The sequence below is a fragment of the Ictalurus punctatus genome, chromosome 19, assembly GCF_001660625.3.
Source record: "Ictalurus punctatus breed USDA103 chromosome 19, Coco_2.0, whole genome shotgun sequence".
NCBI lineage: Eukaryota > Metazoa > Chordata > Actinopteri > Siluriformes > Ictaluridae > Ictalurus > Ictalurus punctatus.
This window is the reverse complement of record NC_030434.2, coordinates 1,715,937-1,735,992: the sequence shown is the minus strand read 5'-3', so window position 1 is coordinate 1,735,992 and position 20,056 is coordinate 1,715,937. Positions and strand designations below refer to the sequence as shown.

Here is a 20,056-nt window from a genome sequence, read left to right as displayed (position 1 = left end):
AACCAATTGAGAGTTTCCTTTGGATCGTTGCCCTGTTGGAAGTCCACCCACGTCTCATCTTCTTCATCCTGGTGTTTGGCAGCAGATTCTTCTCAAGAATCTCCTGGTAAAGGGCTCCATTCATCGTTCCTTCAATTATATGAAGTCTGCCAGTACCATGTGATGAAAAACAGCCCCACATCATGATGCTTCACCTCCAGACTTAACTGTTGGTGTAGTGTTTTTAGGGTGATGTGCAGTGCCATTTTTTCTCCAAACATGGTGTGTAGTATCACATCCAAAAAGTTAAATTTTGCTCTCGTCTGACCAGACTACACTCTCCTAGTATTTCATAGGCTTGTCCAAATGAGTTGTAGCAAACTTTAAACAAGCTTCAACATGCCTTTTCTTTAGGAATGGAGTCTTGTGGGGTGAGCATGAGCAGTGGAGTGGATTGCCTATTGTTTTCTCTGTGACGATGGTATCTGCTGCCTCCAAGTGTTTCTGGAGCTCTTTCTGAGTGGTCCTTGGCTCTTGGGCTACTCTTCTGACTATTCTTCTGACTCCCTGGTCAGAAATCTTGTGAGGAGCTCCTGTGCGTGGCCGGTTGATGATGGAGTGATGTTGCTTCCACTTGTGGATAATGGCCCCAATGGTATTTACTGGAGGATTCAGAAGTTTTAAAATATGTCTGTATCTGATTCCATCAATAAGTTTCTCAACAATAAGGTTGCGAAGGTCTTGGGAGAGCTCTTTGCTTTTACCCATAATGAGACGTTTCTTGTGTGACACCTTGGTAATGAAAAGCCTTTTTAGAGACCATCAATTTACTAACCCAGCTGATATTAATTTGCACAGATAGGAGGTATAATTATTTATGGATTTCATCTGGTTCCTTGCCTTGGAGAACTGCTTTTTCTTAGCGTGTTCAATGCTTTTTTCCCCCGTGTCATTCCACTTTATTGCACATAACTTCATTTAGGGACTTTAATGTTGTGAATTCTTTATATATGCAGATTTCTTGAGTTAATGCTGATGTCTGGTGAAAATTTCATGTGAATAGCCTCATTGGAAATATATTTACTGAAAAAATGTTGACACGTTCAATACTTATTTCCCCCACTGAAGTTGTCGTTGTTTAAATCAGCCATAACAGTTAGGCTCTTGGGGTAACTAGTAACAGGGGCACTATCAAGTTTGTTAACATCAGGCTAAGTATAGCTATGTTTCCATCCACTTCCATCCATTCTTATGAGAATTTTTGGATATCACATAAAAACAAAAAACGCTGGATGGAAAAGCTGCATGCGCTCAACTGAGCCGGATAATTGTTTCAAATTTATTTGATAACAAGACATGTGCATAAACTACGATGGAAACACATTTAGCTAATAAAATCCCCAATGAGAATTAAAAAAAGTGACTTTGCCTCAACAATTCACGCGATTGGATAATCGGCTCAGAAAAGTAAAAATGAGCGAGAGAGAGATGTGGCGATTTCCCAGGAAGTGACGGTTTTTGTCCTCTTGAGCACATGGGATGGAAACGGTGCTTTATTCACAAATGTTTTATGTGATATTCCACTTTAAATACATAACTTGGATGGAAACATGGCTTCCATGGCAGCACTAGTGGAGCCCCTGAGTAAGGTGTCACTAAAGGCCCACAAATGTTAATGTTAACCAGCTTTGACCACAACCCTGATGAGGATAAAGCTTTACAGAAGATAAATAAACAGGACACAGGGGTCATTTTTAACATGTGTATCATGAGGAGCCTCAGTTTAGCAGCACCATCCTGCTTCACTCTCTTTTCCCGCCTAAAGGAGTAATGACGCGCCATGTCTGTTTCTCGTGTCTCCGCCCACTACCGATCTGACGTCAGCGAACGACCCACCCACCCTGCAGGACAGTAGACGCTAAGCCCCGCCCCCCTCCTGCCTCTCACACAAACAGCGGCAGAGAGAGTAAATAGAGAAAAGCCCTAAGATGGCGGAGCCAATGAGCCTCATTCACTTTGGTTCAGCGACGAAGAGCCCGCTCTCCAAGCCCAAGGAGTCGAAGCCGTCGTCCGAAAACCGAACGCAGTCTTCCCGGGACCACCAGGCTCCACCACCTAAAAAAGTTCGAAGCGAAGAGAAGAGCCTGAAGCCCAAGAAACTGAATGGCGAAGGCGGCGGCGGCGGAGGAGGAGGAGAGGGGAAGCAGCAGAGTTATGGCAGCCCGACAACATGGAGCGTCTCTCCCGTCAAGCCGAGCAGCCCCGCGCCGCCGCAGCAGCAGCAGCAGCAGCCTCCTCTCCACAAAGTGCACAGCGTGTTCAAGCAGAGCGCCTTCCTCGCTTCACCATCCAAACCCAAAAAGCTGAAGGAAAAGCGAGAGCACGACAAGGAGCGAGAGAAGGAGAAGAGGAAGCACAGGCTGGAGAGCAGCAGCCTCGGGAGCGTCAGTGCTGCGGTCAAGAAGGAGAACGGAGAGCTGAAGTTAGTGCAGAAAGGTAACGCAGCAGCTGTCTCAGCTCCTCATCCAACATCTACACGCACTCACAGCACGATTTACACCGGATATATGATCTAGCGGAGTAGCTTTCAGCAGCTAGCCTGCAGGGCTAAGCTAATCGGTTAGCCATGTGGCTAAAGCTAGCGTGTGGATTTCAGTCGTTAGTAAGTGATGGCCGCAGTGTAAGAGCACAACAACACGATGTGTGTGTGTGTGTGTATATGAGAGAGAGTGTGTGAGAGAGATAATTCAGAATTCGAATCAGAATGCTAATCAGGAATTAATTTTAATTATTATCTATTAGTTTTAATCTACTTTTTTGAACACTTGCTGATTTCAAAACATTATTATTATTTACTGTGTGTATTAATAACACATGGACATTTGACTTATAATCCTCACATTATATTCTTAATCAGAAGTTATTGTGTATTATTTGACTTATTTACATTAGTTTTTAAAGCTTTAGTCGTCTGTGTGTACACACACACACACATTAAGTAAAGTTGCAGCTTATTAATAATCTAATAACACACTCTCAAAAATTTAGTGAAGCTTATTTATTTGTATTAGATCAGATGAGATTAGACTACCAGTTCCAGCAGCGATCCGAACCAGTTTTAATAGAAAGGTGCACAGTGCTGCGCTGGTGTGTGTTGACTTATTCCCGTGTTTAAAAATGTACAGTTGTAATCCTAAAGATATTTCACATTTAAAAAGTAAAACACTTCAAATAACACAACAAAATTGGTCAGCTCTCTGTAACTCGAACCTGATTTACTAATCCTGTCTTCTCAACTTTCTGAATGTGAACGTCTCGCACACTCTCACACACACACACACACACTGTGGTGGTTTCTCTGGGGAAACGCCATCCTAAATGCAGAGAGAGAGAGATAGTGCGCTTGGGAGAAACGTGTCTCTTGTTTGTTAGTTTTGTTTTCTAAATCTCCTGATAAAGACGATAAAGAGGAGAGAGTGTGGAGCTGTGGAACGTTAAGAGTTTATTACACCTCACGAACAGCCTGCTTTATTATGCAGCATGTTGAGTGTATTGTTCAAAGCGCAGCCATATTAAATCGAGAGCTTCGTATTAAACGACACAGCCGTACCATTACTGCCCTAAATCCAACTGTATATGAGAGAGTATTTCTAATAGTGGTGTTATAATACACAACAGGCTTATTATCATCTTAATTAACAGATAAAACATAATTCCAGTCTTATTTTTTGTTTGACTTTGTTTGACAGGCTACAGGATGTCAGGCATGTCACACGCAGTTTACCAAATTCATTCATTCCTTTTCCTCTTTTATTTCCCTCCAGAGCACATCATCAAGGACAAACTGAAGGAGAGGGAGAGAGAGAAGGAAAGAGTGCGGGAGAAGGAAAAGAAAAAGGAAAGGGATAAAGAAAAGGAACAGACGAAGGAGAAAGACAAAGAGAGGGAGAAGAAGAAGCACAAGTTGACGAACGAGATCAAACGAGAGAACGGAGAAGTGAAGCTGCCACAGAAAGGTGAGTCACAGACCTGTAGATGTGGTACATACAGTAAAGGTTAAAAGTTTAACCTCTGTTTAAGTTTGTATGGGTCAATTAAGGTAATTGGTGTAAGTTTTAGAAACTTCTGATTGGCCAGCTGTCATAAGTAGGACCTGTGACTGTAAAAGGGCGCCTGCCGTTAGATGTAGTGATCTTTTTGCCTTTGCTACCGTGGAAAATCTGAGTAACTCCTCAAAAGTCATCAGAAAAGAAGTTGTAGATCTCTGCGAGTTCTTTTCCTCCTTAGAAGCAATTATCACACAACCAAAGGTTCATTAACTCCCAGGGGTGAACGCGAGCTTTGGTCTGAAAGGTTCCCCTGAACCCTTAGACGACGACAACAAAGAAACTGTTGAAGGATTTCGAGTCATCGGGTGCCACAGCATGTACACCCACCGTTAAGTCATACATCACCATGATCTGGAAGGCTGTTGCGTGAGGAAGAAGCTCCTACCTCTTCCCAACGTGTGCAGGTGATCACCAGCCTTTTGGTTATCAGCGCTGTCTATGGAGGAGAAAGAGCGTGGCTTTCAGTCTGAACAACACCGTCCCAAATGTGAAGCGTGGGGTGGCAGAACGATGTTATGGACGTGTTTTGCTGGAAAAGTGAAATAGATGGCATCAAGGAGGATTATCTAGATATTGTAAAGAACTTTTCATCCTGTCTAAAGAAGTTCTGAGCCACTGAAAACCCGATGCAGTTAAATACAAGCTGAAATCAATCTGTCTCTGGTATTGCTGTGAGCTCTTATAAGTAAACACAGTAGATACTAACACAGGAACTGTACGAGTACATGAAGTGTTTGGAGGTGTGAAGGAGTTGAACGTCTTCAGCCGTGGTGCGTGTATGCGAGAACTCTTTAAACCCTTTAACACTTCTACGTCTTTTTTTTTTATAGTCTTTAAAATGTATGCTTAATACATGCAAAATATATTTATTGTGACACAAAGGTTAAGTGAACAAACAAACAAGCAGGCATGTGTTTCCTTCACCGCTACCCGCCCCCCCTTTGGCCATTACTTTAAATGAGCTTTAGCTGCAATTACAGCTGCAGATGTTTGGGGATGTCTCCAACAGCTTCTGCACACCTGTGCCCTGCAGGGGTCGTACCGCACATCTTCACCGATGAATACTGCCTGAACATGTGCCTTGCATTCCCATTTTCAGTTCATTAAAACATCCAGCATATACAAGTTACATATAAGAGCGAGCTGCGTGACATCTGACACATTTTAGGCTGGCCAGGTCTGTAGGTTCTACACCAAATCCGAATAGTTTTGAAGTGAGGTAGTGGCTGGAAGACATGAGCAATAATGAAATATTTGTTAGACTGCGAAGACTTGGAGAATGGCGAAAATATTTTGGGAACTTCTGTGGCTAGGTTCACGTCTTTTTAATGTGGGTTTTTTTAAAGGGCGGTTGTGGTGGACATTTTGCTGAGACCTGGCATGCATGCACACCAGTCACGGCCAGGGTGTTAATGTTTAATTTTGTTCCATACTAATGCACAGCTTTTGTTGTGTTGTATGCCGCTACGAGCCTGAATCTCTCACACACACTCACGCGGTGTCATTATTCCATTTCAGTTATTATGCTTCAATGGGCTAGCTGTATTCAGTGGTGTGACAGGTTTCCGTTTTATGGTAGCGCGGCTCTCGAGTTTCCAGCAGCATTGTTCAGGTTAGTCACTGCGGTGAGGCAGCGACCTGTCCTTCATAACGCCACTTCAGAGTGAGCGTCCACTACAAGACCGAACATTTTCCAAAAATAACAGAGAATATTCTCAGCACCGTCGTGTCCCTCTGTGTACAGCAGCTTCCCAGCTCGGAGTGACCTCAGGAGACGACAGTTAAAAAAAACGTCATAACCATTTCTCCATATCCACCCACGTGAAGCTAGGAAGGCTTCACACCAGATCAGCTAGCTGAATCCAGAAACCATGGTGGATAGGTGAAGACCCAGTGTCATAGCTCACCTAACATGAAATTCTGTTCCAGGTACAATAGTAATGTTCTCTCTGTAGTAGGGCTGCACGATTATGGTCAAAATGATAATCACGATTATTTTGAGCAATATTGAGATCACCATTGTTCATTGATTTTAGGGACAATATATTTTTACTGCACTTTCACATTTAAATAAACAGACCTCTGCTTTCACATCCATGTTGTGCTACATTCCTGCTCATGTACAAATCTTTACATCAAATACGACTGGTCCTTAAAGTGCATCATCTCGTAGAAGCAAAATATAAATAAAATTGTACCCAAAATATAGCATAAGTAAAAATAAAAAAAATACCAGCAACCAAATGAGAACAATTCAGGCGAATGCGGAAAAGTCACTAACAGTGTTTACAGGAGGAGAGATGCAGACAAATCACCCAGTAGAGCGGTGACACAGGGATGATGTCATTTTGTACCGAAACCCGGAATTTATCATCACACCGGTTCCCTCGACAAAAACCCAATAGGATTTTCACATAGACTTTTGGATTATCGCAAAAAATAATCTCTGATCAACACAAGATTACAACACTAACACGTTCTGTCCATCAAGATCATTTTCACAAATCAGCACGACATTTATGAAGTTTGAAGCCTAAATACAATCTCCAGAAATAAACAGCTAACCGTACGGTATAAACGATCTACACCACGGTCGCTCGGCTTCACCGTCACCATCACCGAGCTTCCCACAACTTCTCCAAACTTTATTTAAAACATTTTCCATAATACGGATTTACTCTGTGGGTGAATCTTCATCCACGTTTTTTTGGAAATTGTGCACAGCAAACCTGAACCAGTTTATTTGCACAGACTTTTCTTGTTCGGCGTGATGAAGATTAATGTCCCCGACAACCTCTGTAGTCTCATTTAGCAACATGTTAGTGTCATAGCATTGGAGCCCGAAGCTGGCAGCGTGAGCGCTAAAATGCTAACTCGTTTCTGGGCTTTGGCATTACAAATTGACGGAATCCCTGCGCCACTCTATGGTGACGGTAAGTTTAGGAAGCGCTTGATTTGATCTGCACCGGAGTTTTCTATGAGCGGAGGACCAACTTTAGACGTCAGTATCGCAGTCGATTATGTTCATGTAATCGTGGGCAGTCAAAATCGTAATCGAGATCAATAGTCGGTTAATTGTGCAGTCCTACTCTGTTGCATAAGGGTTATCATGGTTCAAAAAAAAAAGGGCAGACTGATATGATCACATCAATATGTATCATATTAACTTTTAATTTTGTTATTTTTACACCCTTAGAAGCTTAGCTACAATAATTATTTCCCATCTTAAGAACATCATTAGCTGAAAGGAACTCATAGTGGTTCAGGGTTAAGTAACACCTTCAATTATTGCTGTGGAGAACTGTTTACAATTGCCACAGCTGATAACGCTACACCCCCTACTGTTCAGGATGATTAAATCATTTATTGCGATTGTCTAAAATAGAAAATCACAGTCGGCGAACAATCAGTATCGCACAAGCCAAGTATAAACACTTTTGATTTCCTGTTTCAGTTCCACCATTATTACCTCTGTGGCCTCACTGAGTAATGCCCCTGTCTCTCTTCTTCTAGTTGACACGGAGAAACCGAAGGCAAATGCAGAGGAGCTGCTGCTCAAAAAGGCGAAGAAGAAAAAGAAAAAGAAACACAAAGAGGCGGAGAGACGCAAGCGGCCCAAGATGTACAGCAAGTCCATTCAAACGCTGTATTCAGCCCTGCTGAGCCCCGAGCTCCCAGGAATGCTGTCCAAATCGGAGAACGAATTCAAATCCCCATTTCCCGTCTGTAAAACACTCTCACTCTCCTCCTCTTCTACTGCCACTGTCAAGCAGGAGAAGGGCAGCTGCTCAAAGTCCAGCTGTGGAGCCGGGGACACCGGTACGGCAAGCAGTGGGAAAACTTCACAGCTCCATTCCCGGCTCCCGGGGATAGATGGTTTGGAATTTGGCCGGTTTGTGCACGTGGAGCAGCAGCCGAACGGCGGCGCCCTGGTCGTGCACGCCTACATCCGCGAACTCTCTGTTCTCTCACCCGAGGAGATGCAAAGGTTCGCTCATGAATTTGTGACGCTGGCATTCTGCGAGGACCATAACGGAGCTGCGCACTACGTCATGGGCATCGTCCATGGAGCTGCCTCCTACCTCCCTGACTTCCTGGAATATTTTTCTTCCAAATTCCCCAATTCGCCTGTAAAGATGGAGATCCTTGGCAAGAAAGACATTGAAACGACCACCATGGCAAATTTCCACACTCAGGTGAGTCACTGCAAACTGTAAGTCGGAACACGAGCAATAAATTCATTTCAGCAGTTCCAGTCCTCATCTAACGACTGACCCGTGATCTGCTGACTATCCTGACCTAACGACTGACCAGTGATCTGATGACGGTTATCTATTGACTGACCCGTGATCTGATGATCCTGATCTATTGACTGACCAGGGATCCGATGGCTACACTGACCTAATAACTGACCAGGGTTCCGATTACTATCCTGATCTGTTGACTGACCAGGGATCCGATTACTATCCTGACCTAATGACTGACCAGGGATCCAATGACTCGGTTGTCTATATTTACTGTAAGGAAAGTCACTATGAAGTGACTGCAGTTTCTGACTACAGTCAAAGGTTAAATCTGAGGAGAAGGATGGTGATGGTAGGAGTAGCATTTATATTAGTTGACCAATACATAACAAAAAGTAATCGACTAGTCATCTTTCCCATAGGTATAGTAAATAACTGTTTCAGGACATGACTATTTTTAGTCCACATTGTATATAGGCCAGCTACACATGATGATGCACATTATACACAGGACTACACAGAGTTCACATGAGACACAGACTCAATGACATCACCAAACTATTGGTTTCTTCTTTTGTGTTGCTTTTCCAGGGTTTTTCGGCAGCCTTTTTCAGTTGTTTGTTTTGGCATGGTGGGGGTTCTCCCCTCAGTCTCTTCAGGAGGTGACATGAAAAAATTTCAGGGCATTCCAAATTGTAGTATTGGCTATGCCCAATGTTTGTACAATGCCTGTGATTGATTTTTCTCTTTCTTTGTAGAATAACGGTATTTTCAACAGTAGGGATATTAGTTTTGTGGCTTTGTTCAGTAACTTGCACAACAGTCTTATAAAACAAAACCAAAAATAATTGTGATCATATTGTAGCTCTTGAGCCAGCCTGAAGAAATCATGATATATTTTTGCCAGATGGCCCATTCTTAATATCAAGCCATGTCACTGCCACTGGTGTTAGTCCTCCGGGTTAAAAAGACTGTTCTCTTGAATAGTTACTGTGGGTCCTCTCTTCACACAAACTCTTTCCACCTGCTCTGCACCATGAATAGAAACTTGACCTCCATCACATGCCACGCCAGCATGGCCTTGCTGTCTCAGTGTACGCCAGTACCGGAGTCCCTGTTGCTGTTAGTCGCTGAAAATAAGAAAGCAACCGGATTGGGTTTCATGCTAAAGAATGATTGTTAGGGGTGAACTAGGTTTGGTACATTTGGTCAGGTGTACCGTGAAAGCTATTTTCGAGCCCCGGAGTGATTCAGAGAACTGATTCTTGGTCCTCTTGCAAACGGTGGTCCGGGGCTAGCTTCAACCGAACCATAGCATGGTCTACAATGTGTGTGGAAGCTGTCCGTGCTTGGCCTAACGTGTCGTGTGAAGTGATTTTATTGATTCAGCTTACTTGTCTACTTTTATGATTTCCAGGACAGGATGCTTATGGTTGTTGATGTGTATAAAAACCAGACTTTCATAGAACTAGAGCTCTTTGCTAAGTTTACCTTTGTAGTATGAGTGCTTGCACTGAGCATCAAAAAAAAAAGGCAAATGGAAATGGCTTTGGAAAACTTTGGCGGTCAGTCTTTCGCATTGCTGTGAGGGAATTTTTACTCTAATTGCAGAAGTGCTGTAATTCAGCCACACTGGGGAGGATGAGGATTTTGAGCAAGAACTGCTGTTTAAGTCAAGTCAGGACTTTGACTTGGCCACTCCAACATCTTCATTTAGTTTCTTTTGACCCATTCAGAGGGGCGCTTGCTCTTGTGCTTCAGGTTGTTGTCTTGCCGCATAACCCCAATTGCACATGAGCTTTCAGATCACAGACTGCTGACTGGACGTTCTTCCTCAAAAGCAGAATTCGTGGCTCCATCAATTATGGCAAGTCGTCCAGCATCCCTACACTATCACGCTACCACCACCATGTTTGACTGTTTTTATCCTGGAACGCTGTGTTAGCTGTACAGAAGATGTAACGGGACTCATGTCATCTAAAAATGTCCACTTTCTACTCATCAGTTCACAGAACATGATCCTAAAGGCTTTTGGGGGTTGGCAAATATTAGACGCGTCTTTGTGGTCCTCCTGGTGAGCAGTGGATACCGTCTTTCTAACAGTGACATCATAAAAGCTGTCCATACCTACGGCGAGCAAGGCCAGCAGATCCTTTTGTGACGTCCTGGATGAGCCGTCTATACCCTCTTGGAGGAATTTTGTTAGGCCACTTCAGGACAGCTTCACCACTGTACCAGGCTTTTCTCCATTTGGAGCTCCATTTGTTGCGGTTCACTGGCACCCCAGAACCTTAGAAATGGCTTTATAACCCTTTCCAGACTGATATATTTTGATAACAAAGTTCTCTTTTGACCGTGGCACACTTCATATTGCTGGAAAGATTTGATTTCAACAGGGCTGGCAGAATTTATATGTATGAGAAATATTTTGTTACTGCATCTATGTAACATGCGTTTTGCATTCATAATAACTGTACCAGGTTTGCAGTGGAAATAAATGAAAGCAGAATAATCACATGGGTTAATTTCTGGCCTTGGTTTTTAATCTTGCGTGTGTCTCTTGATGCTTAACTGTAAATATCATGTCATATTTCAGTTATTTACTCCGGAGAGAAGACCATGTGGCTTGTCCACTTAGTTTCTGGTGCTCATGATTCCAAGGGTCATGAATTCATTTGAACTCATGACCCTGAACACTCCTAATGTGTCCTAATCCGAGAGAAGAAATAACAAAAAGTGATTAGAGGGCAAAGTGAAGATAGTGGTGCACACACAGCACTGTGTGAGGGAGCAGGGCTGTAGCTGCTCTCCAGCGGTCAGGCATTTATTACACACCACCCAGAAATGGAGCTTTGTGTGTGCTTATGTAACACTATAATACACTGTAGTGGTGCTGCTTAAGTAAACATGGCTGCTACAAATATCGATATGGCATGATGCGGAGGTGTCTCGAGGCAGCACGTTATAAATACAGCCTAAATTAGCCTTGCCTTAATATTAAAATTCTGTAATGATGCGCTGTATCGCATCGCTCAGTGGAGATGAGTAAAGGCATAATGCAGATGGATAAACGTGTGTTACTTTCAGCACTGAACATGGGGCAGATGAATATCTGAGCAGTGTTTTCTGCGTGTCACGGACTCTTCTCCTTACTATCTGTTTAAGAACCGCACGTGGATGAGGGGGAAAACGTGGTGCACCAGGGCCTGGGAAACTATTGTCCACTGGTTGTCATAGATCTCCAGACCCAAACAGATTAAAAAAAAAAAATTAAGCAGATCAATACAGAGAGGGGGAGACGGACCTTTAAAATAGAGTGTGCAGAACAGGCCCTTCTGGTTTAACTAGCTTTACACACATAAGCACGCACGCACGCACAAGTGCTTTGTTTATCAGCGTGATCTACGTGGTGGTAAGTCTGGAGCGTTTTGTCACTCGTCTGATCCTCTGTTGATGCAACTGTGACCGTTCTACATGCTTTATAAACATTTTATTCTGTTTTGTGTAGGATTTTCACAATAAAGAATCACTACAATTACAGAATTAGCTAGCCCGTGGTTTGCCAGTGTCGCTGTGATTCACAGAAGAGAGCAAGAGTATGCCCCTCCCACCCAGAGAGCACGGTCGGTTTAGGTGCATTGGCCCTCAGCAGTGTGATTTATGATTGCTGGTGCGTCTCGGTTCTCTGCATGACGCCCGAGCTGGGAGAGATGTTGAACAGAGAGCCGTCTGTCATGCGGAAAGCCTTTTAATGAAGTACATACTTTTGTTTATCACATGACTGTTGTTGTAAAGCTTACGCGGAAGGTTCGGCTCCTCCTCAGGTCAGGTCCGGTGTAGTTCGTATTAGAACGAGTTGTGTTGTACCCGCCCTGATTGTGTGTTCTCTCTGTTCTGTGTGGCTGTAGGTAAAGAGAACCTACTCCCACGGGACGTACCGCGCCGGGGCCATGCGCCAGATCAGTCTGGTGGGAGCCGTGGATGAGGAGGTGGGGGATTACTTCCCAGAATTCCTCGGCATGTTACAGCAGTCCCCCTTCCTCGAAGTGAGTATGATTTTAGACGTGTGTTTTGGGCAGACCTGCCGAAAAGTTCTTGGATGTAAACAAACACATTTTATGCTGTGTCTGAATCCATACACTTGCCATCCACTTTATTAGGAACACCTGTACAACCACTGGATAACTGCATGTAAGTAAATGTGCAGGGGTTTCTAATAAAGTAGATGGCGAGTGTATATAATCTGCAACATGGAGTGGATGAATTTGTTTGAGTAACTGACCATCTTGAATACAGCGTTAGGCAATTTGTGAAGTTCATATTCATATTAAGACGTTGTGCTGATGCGCACGCTTTGGAATCTCCATAGTCATTTGTGTGTGTGTCTGTGTCTGTATGTGTGTGTGTGTGTGTGTGTGTGTGTGTAGCGGACGTTGCCATGGGGAACATTCTCCAGTCTGAACCTGAAAAGCCCTACAGAGAGTGATGACGGGCCGATCATGTGGGTTCGGCCTGGAGAGCAGATGATCCCCGTCACTGACATGCCAAAGTCTCCTTTCAAAAGGAAAAGGTAACACACTGGCTTCTGTTTTTTTAAGCAACCGATAAAGTAAAGCAGAGTAGTCTGTATACAAGGAGAGGATTAACAACGAGAACGGGTTGGAGAAACACATTTTTCAAATAATCTGTTTGTTTCATTTAAATGGACTTAACGCTTTTTTACTCCATTTAGCCCCACCCACTCTTATTTAAGATATTTTGCGTAAGATTTTGTGAACTAGTCCTAGGATTTTACCTTCAGAACACTCGTGGTCATGGGCATCTCAGTCTTCCGGAGCTTGATTTAATCAAGCAGCCGCCGTAATACAGGACTGCTGGAGGGATTTGCAGGAAACTTTAAAGCCTTCAGAGTTGAAAGCGATGCTCAGGAGGATATGTTTCTGGGGAAGTCTGCAAAGAGTGGGGTGTGGTCACCCATAGGGGGTGGGGTTACATTTAAATACAGTTTCTCATATTCTGTAATTCTCAAAGTCTGAATTTATGGCTTTATTTATTTATGACTCTATAGATATTTATACTTTATTGTGAACTGTTAACTTTATTATAATAAATACAATGCACAGTGTACCACAAGAGGGTAGCAGCGGTCTGTAAATCTGACCTGTGTGCTTTTTATTTAAATTTTTTTTTTTTTTTTTTTTTTACATATATATGTATGTATATATATGCGTGTGTGTGTGTGTTTCTCAGATACCTGTTTATTAAAATTATTTATTCAGAGAACCTTTGTAAAAACATTCACCATACTGGTGTTTGGTATCTTTCTCCCCCCCCATTTAAACGTACTACATCAACACACTGGACCCAAAAACACAGCAATGAATTTAGAAAATGATGTTTGTTTGTTTGTTTATTTATTTTTAACTCTACACCACATACAAAATGAAGTGTTGTGAGGGTTTACAAATGTATGTAAGATAGTGTGTAAATAGTGCAGAATTGTCAATATTAAATATTTCGAAATTTCCATCCCAGGCCATAGTCTCAGATGTCTGGACACCTTACATTTTGCCCCTTTACAGGTCAACCAATGAGATCAAGAACCTGCAGTACCTACCTCGGGCAAGTGAGCCGCGTGAGATGCTGTTTGAGGACCGGACACGTGCGCACGCCGACCACATTGGACAAGGCTTTGAGAGGCAGACCACTGCTGCAGTGGGTGTGCTTAAAGCTGTACGTTGTGAAGAGGGGTGAGTCTCACACACACACACACACACACACACACACACACACACACACACACATCAAAATCTGTGCAATATAGATCCGATTATATGTACAAGTTACTTCATTAACTAGTAACTGATTGATGTGTTGCATGCAGCATGGAGCCTCCTCGTATTACCAAAGACGTGGTCTGCTTCCACGCTGCGGATTTTGTAGATGTCGTGCAGCGATTACAGCTGGATCTGCATGAGCCGCCCCTGTCGCAGGTGAGTCTTGAGTCCCTGCACGCTTATCCTCTTTCTTCTAATGCTCTAGATGCCGTGTATTTTTAAACGTCATCTAGTACAGTTTTAATATTTTTATGGTTAAAGGAAAAAGGGTTTCTTCCTGGGTTCTCCAGGTTTCCTCCCATCACCAAGTATCATGCCACTAGGTGGATTGCTGACTGTAAATTGCCCCTAGGTGTGTGTGAAGACTGTGAATTGACCGTGACAGTGTCGTCATATGAGACGGAATAACCGTCTTATAACTGAATCCTTTATGGTTTTTTTAATTTATTTTTTTATTACCATTCCAAATCTGATTACTCGTGACCTGCCACACACCAGTCCCTGAAACTGAGACAGTGTATTAGCTAGAGCTATGCACTAAGTTTATCTAATAATGTGGCCACTGTTAACAGATGTGTCTGTGCTTGTCCTCAGTGTGTCCAGTGGGTGGATGATGCCAAGCTGAACCAGCTGAGGCGTGAGGGCATCCGATACGCTCGCATCCAGTTGTATGACAACGACATCTACTACATCCCGCGCAGCGTGGTGCACCAGTTTAAGACTGTGTCGGCGGTGTGCAGCCTGGCCTGGCACGTCCGCCTCAAACAGTACCACCATGACGCCGAGGATGAGAAGGAGGACAAGAAGACAGTCACCTCCCCCTCCACATTTATCAAGCAGGATCCCTTGTGTGAAGCTCGGAGTGTGCCAGGTTCGCCCACCTTCATCGACCCTAAACAGGCCAGAGATGTCCCACCCGTGCCCCGGATCAAGGTGGAGGAGGCAGAGCTTCTCCCTGACAGGACGCCGAAAGCCCCCTCTTCTGGCGCAGCAGCAACGCCGCCGTCGGCTCCTGTATTGGACCAAGCCAAAGCACACCATCACTCGCACACACTCGCCCCGAGGTCCATGCCCGGCCTGAGTTCGGTGCCGACGAAGCACACGCCCGCCTCGACACCAACCAAACATGCGCAGCCGTCCCTGCCGACCAAACATCCCTACAGCTCGACGTCCGTCAAACACGCGCACTCCAGCTCAGCAGGTAGACACGGCCACTCTTCCATCACGTTCAAACCGACCCACTCCTCGGGCACCACGCCAACCAAACACACACACACTACTACTTCAATACCTAAACATCTTTATTCCCACAATCCCAAAACCAGCTCTGGACATTCGGACAGTCGGACTGCCCCGCCCCAGTCAGGTTCGTCTCAGTCACAGATTATTTCTGTTCACCAATCATTTCCATCACAATCGCAGGTTCTTCACCAGTCGGTTCTGCCTCAGCAGCAGTCGTCCTGGCCGGACAGAGCCTCAGACTCTCTTCACCCAAAGGTCACCCCACAGGACACTCGGCCACACCAGCCACTCAGCCCCCTCTCTCGTGAACAGCAGAAAGACTTTTTATGCTGATTTGTACATAACTGTTTTTAAATGGGCTTTTTTTCGGTTTTATCTTCTTAGTTTTTTTTTCTTTTATCATTTTTTTCTTTTTTGGGGTCAACTTTTCATTTCTATCGATGCAAAGAGGCAACGCTGAAAGGAAAGGTGGGCCTGACCACTTCTCCAGCGACAGTGCGAGATGAGATGGAAGGATGTCCAGTTTGGCCGTGACCGATCGAAATACACAGCAAATGTAGCGAATAACATTCCTCAGTGCCTGCCTGTAACTGTGAACTGTCGTCATAAGCACTTAGGGCCAGCTGCACTGCTACCCTGCAGGTCGGATTAATACAAAACAAAATAAACCCAAACAGGTCCTCCAATAATATATTTTTAAGTTGTAGGCTATAGTTATGTATTAGAGCTGACATGAACATATATATATTTTTTTTAAGATGAGATGAGACAGACTTCTTTTAATGACTCCAGGCTTTTCCATAGAGCTTATTTATATCAAGTTTTTTTTCTTTCTTTTTTTTTTGTTCCTCTTTTTTTTGTCAGCACTGTAGTGTGTGTATATAACATTTTTTTTTCTAAGAAAATGTGTAGTTTGATTTATATCTAATTAAGAACCTTGTAATAAAAAAAAAAAAGTTCTTGAGATTTGGATTGTCATCATGTAAACAAGGGCTACACCGAATGATCAGACTGACCGTGTTTAAGGTAAAGGTGTGGGCTGCCCCTCCCTGCCTGTTACACGTGTCTGCAGTCTTCATTAACCTGTCAACCTTTCCCCAGTTGCTCTGTGTAGACCGTACGACAGCTATGTTTAAAGAGATATGAAGATTAAAAGCATAGGATCACTGCACAAGGAGATTTATTATTTTTTTGTGCTGTTGTCAAAATTGATTTTTTGTTAAATTTGCATTTGTCTAGCATCCAGCCAGGGACACCAAGCTCCTGCACACCAGATGCATTTTGTTTTGGCAAAAATAAGCCTTTCACATGATTAATAGACCCAGATAGTATGTGGACACCTCTCCATCACACATGCAGATGTACACCAGGTGCAGAATAACAAGCTTCCATGATGCTCTGACCACTCTGCACTGGTCCACCACTTTCACCCCCCCAATCTGCTGAACCAAGGACATGTTTGCCAATCAGCTCCAGCACCTGGAGAACATCTGCACAACACACACACATACACAGAATATACTTTCTGAAAAAGAAATATACACACATATACAGTTCAGTCCCTCCTGAAAGTATTGGAACAGCAAGACCAATTCTACTGCTCAGAATTTCAGCTTTCATTTCCTCATATTCGCATCTAAACGTGTTAAACAACTTGGGACACGGCAACTTTTGTTTGATTGCACCCATTTTTCAAGTTATAAAAAGTATTGGAACATGTGACTGACTGGTGTGTCCTGTTAGATTGGTTGTTTAAACAATTAATAACTCTGGGTTTCATCTGTGTAGACTGCATTTGTTGTTAAAAAGGATAAGCCAACATGAAGATTAGAGAGCTGTCTATGGGAGAAAAGCAAGCCATTCTGGAAGCTGAGAAAAGAGGGAAAATAAATCCGAGGCATTGCACAAACATTGGGCATAACCAATACAACATTTTGGAATGTCCTGAAAAAGAAAGAAACCACTGGTGTACTGACAACCAGACATGGAACGGGTCGCCCAAGGAAAACAGCAGCTGATGGCAGAAATATTGTGAGATCTGTGAAGAAAAACCCAAAAACAACAGTCAGTGATATCACCAACAACATCCACAGGGCAGGGGTGAAGGTCTCACAATCCACCGTTCAAAGAAGACTTTGAAAGCAGAAAATATCGAGGCCAAACCACAAGATACAAACTTCTCATCAGCAGTAAGTATAAGAAAGCCAGACTGGAATTCACAAAGAAATACAGAGACGAGCCAAAAAAGTTCTGGAACCAAGATGAACCTCGACCAAAGTGTGGAGAAAGAAAGGATCTGAGTATTTCCATGCAAATATAAACCTTACCTTAAAAAAAATAAAGCTCTTAACAATAGAACAAACCCCTTTTTGACGTTGTCCATTCAGGTCTGCATTAATGTGCTGTAATAGAAATGTTAAGGAAATTGCCATGTTTATCCACCAATACTAAAATACCATTTTCAACCAGCCATGTTTCATGTTTTCAAATGAGGTGTCAAAAACCTATTTTTTAAAATGTTATATTAACAATAATCGTTTTTGCAGAAGGACAAATGTCTGAGAAATAAATACACTCGCTTTGTAACAACACTGATGTCTTTTGGTTTATAATGGCTATACTTAGGAAGTCACCAAGCTTCAGTGCTGTGTCATCCATAACTTTTTCAAGATTAAGTTTATATAGATAATATAAAAACTTCCAACTTTCTGTACAATGCCAAATTATGTCCATACTAATTATGACCAACACCTCATCTCCGTTCTTTGCTCTGAACAACCATAATAATGTGTTACGGAGGCTTCATATTTAATCGTATGCACCAGCGCACATTTGTTTACCCAGATTCTGCTGTTAGATGACTGACTTATATTACTGCAATCTGTTTCTGACTTACTGTATATCAGAACATTTTAGAAATGTAATTCATTCCTTTTTTCTAGTAACATAGAAGAAATGAAATTCTAACAAGAGCACCATGGGGATTTACAGATCACTATGTTATTGTTTTTTTTGACACATGACTGTGATTTGAACTCCATCCATCCATCCATCCACTCTCCACACTGCTTATCCTCTGTAGGGTCGTGGTGATGCTAGATCCCTGCATCTTATGCTGTAGGAAGGGAAACACCCTGGACATCACAGGGATAACACACAAACATATACTCATACACTCGCACTCACACCTACGGTCAATTTAGTGTCATAGATTCACCTGACCTGCATGTCTTTGGATTGTGAGGGGAAACTGGCGATTTGAACTCCGATATGATAAATATTTAAAATAGCTGCTGATGTATCTAGAAAGCAATTCTGTTCCTTTCGTGGTCTCTAAACTGAGTCTTGAACAATGCCATGCTGGTTACACCTTAACAGCGTAAGAGACGCTATGAACTCTGGTTTAACCCCTTGTGGCACTGTGATTTCACTTTAAAGTTGACTAATTGTGCAGCCTTACCATACTGGTGTCTCAGAGGTTTGGTGGATTGAATACCCACTAGAGGTCTCTGTTAAAGTTTTAAAGCATTTTTGTTATGCTTTTCTATAGTCAGGTAAGTGCTGCTTTCCGAACCGTCACGTCCGTTAGGGTTTTCCTCATAAATGTGAAAATTAAAATAAAATTTCATGTTCTATGGAGAAGCCAACGCTTCTCCGTTTGGTGTGTATTAATACTTCTGGTTTGTGCATTTTATTGCACAGAATTCCTACAAAGTATGTTGTCTCCCAAAAACATAGAAAACATTTGTATAGACTGGTATTTTTCTGATGTTTGGACTCTATCATCGGGGGTTGAGTAAAATATAAAAAGATTGTTCAGTACACTGATAATTGATAATAAATACATTCTCTGAGAATTTAGATTTCAAGTGTTGACTGTAAATGTCAGATCCATAACACTGGAATTGCTCATCTGCTTATGATCCAAAACATACAAGCTCATCTGTGAAACATGGTGGTGGTAGTGCTGCAGGTTGGGCTTTCATGGCTGTTTCTGGAACAAGCTCACTAATCTTTACTGATGATGGAACTCATGATGGTAGCAGAAGTTTACAGAAACATTTTGTCTGACAATTTACAGAGAAATGCATCCAAATGAATCAGGGGGAACTTCTTCATGCAGCAAGACAGTGATCCAAAACATTTATTCATTTAGCAGACGCTTTTATCCAAGCGACTTACAGATGAGAAAATACAAGCAAAAAAACAAAAACAAAACACACCGCCAACTCAACACAGGACTTCATCAGGGGGAAAAGTGGAAGGTTTTAGACTGGACAAGTCAATCACCAGACCTTCACCCAACTGAAAAGAATTTCACTTCCGGAAGAGGAGACTGAAGCAAACATCTGACTGAAGCAGTAGTAAAAGCCTGGAAAACCGGTTGATATCAGGGCTCTGTGCAGGACACTTAGGTTCTTCCACCTTCTTCCAAACCTTAACACACCATGTCTTCATGGAGCTCGCTTTGTGTACAGAGGCATCGTGATGCTGGAACAGGTTTGGGCCTCTTAGTTCCAGTGAAGGGAAATTGTGATGCTACAGCATACAGAGACCTCATATACAATTGTGTGCTTCAGAATTTGTGGGAACAGTTTGGGGTAGAACCATATATGGGTGTGCAGGTCAGGGGGCACATACTTTT

At 42.9% G+C, this 20,056-nt stretch overlaps 1 protein-coding gene across 1 annotated transcript; it reads left to right on the top strand.

The window, feature by feature from the left end:
- The first annotated feature begins 1,919 nt into the window (after nucleotides 1–1,919).
- On the top strand, nucleotides 1,920–16,370 carry LOC108279531 (lysine-specific demethylase RSBN1L). Its single transcript, XM_017493841.3, has 8 exons — nucleotides 1,920–2,475; nucleotides 3,804–3,995; nucleotides 7,602–8,284; nucleotides 12,241–12,378; nucleotides 12,760–12,902; nucleotides 13,915–14,082; nucleotides 14,217–14,325; nucleotides 14,764–16,370. Exons 1-8 carry the CDS (start codon nucleotides 1,968–1,970, stop codon nucleotides 15,742–15,744), a joined length of 2,922 nt encoding a protein of 973 aa, XP_017349330.1. The 5' UTR covers nucleotides 1,920–1,967; the 3' UTR covers nucleotides 15,745–16,370.
- Nucleotides 16,371–20,056: the final 3,686 nt, after the last annotated feature.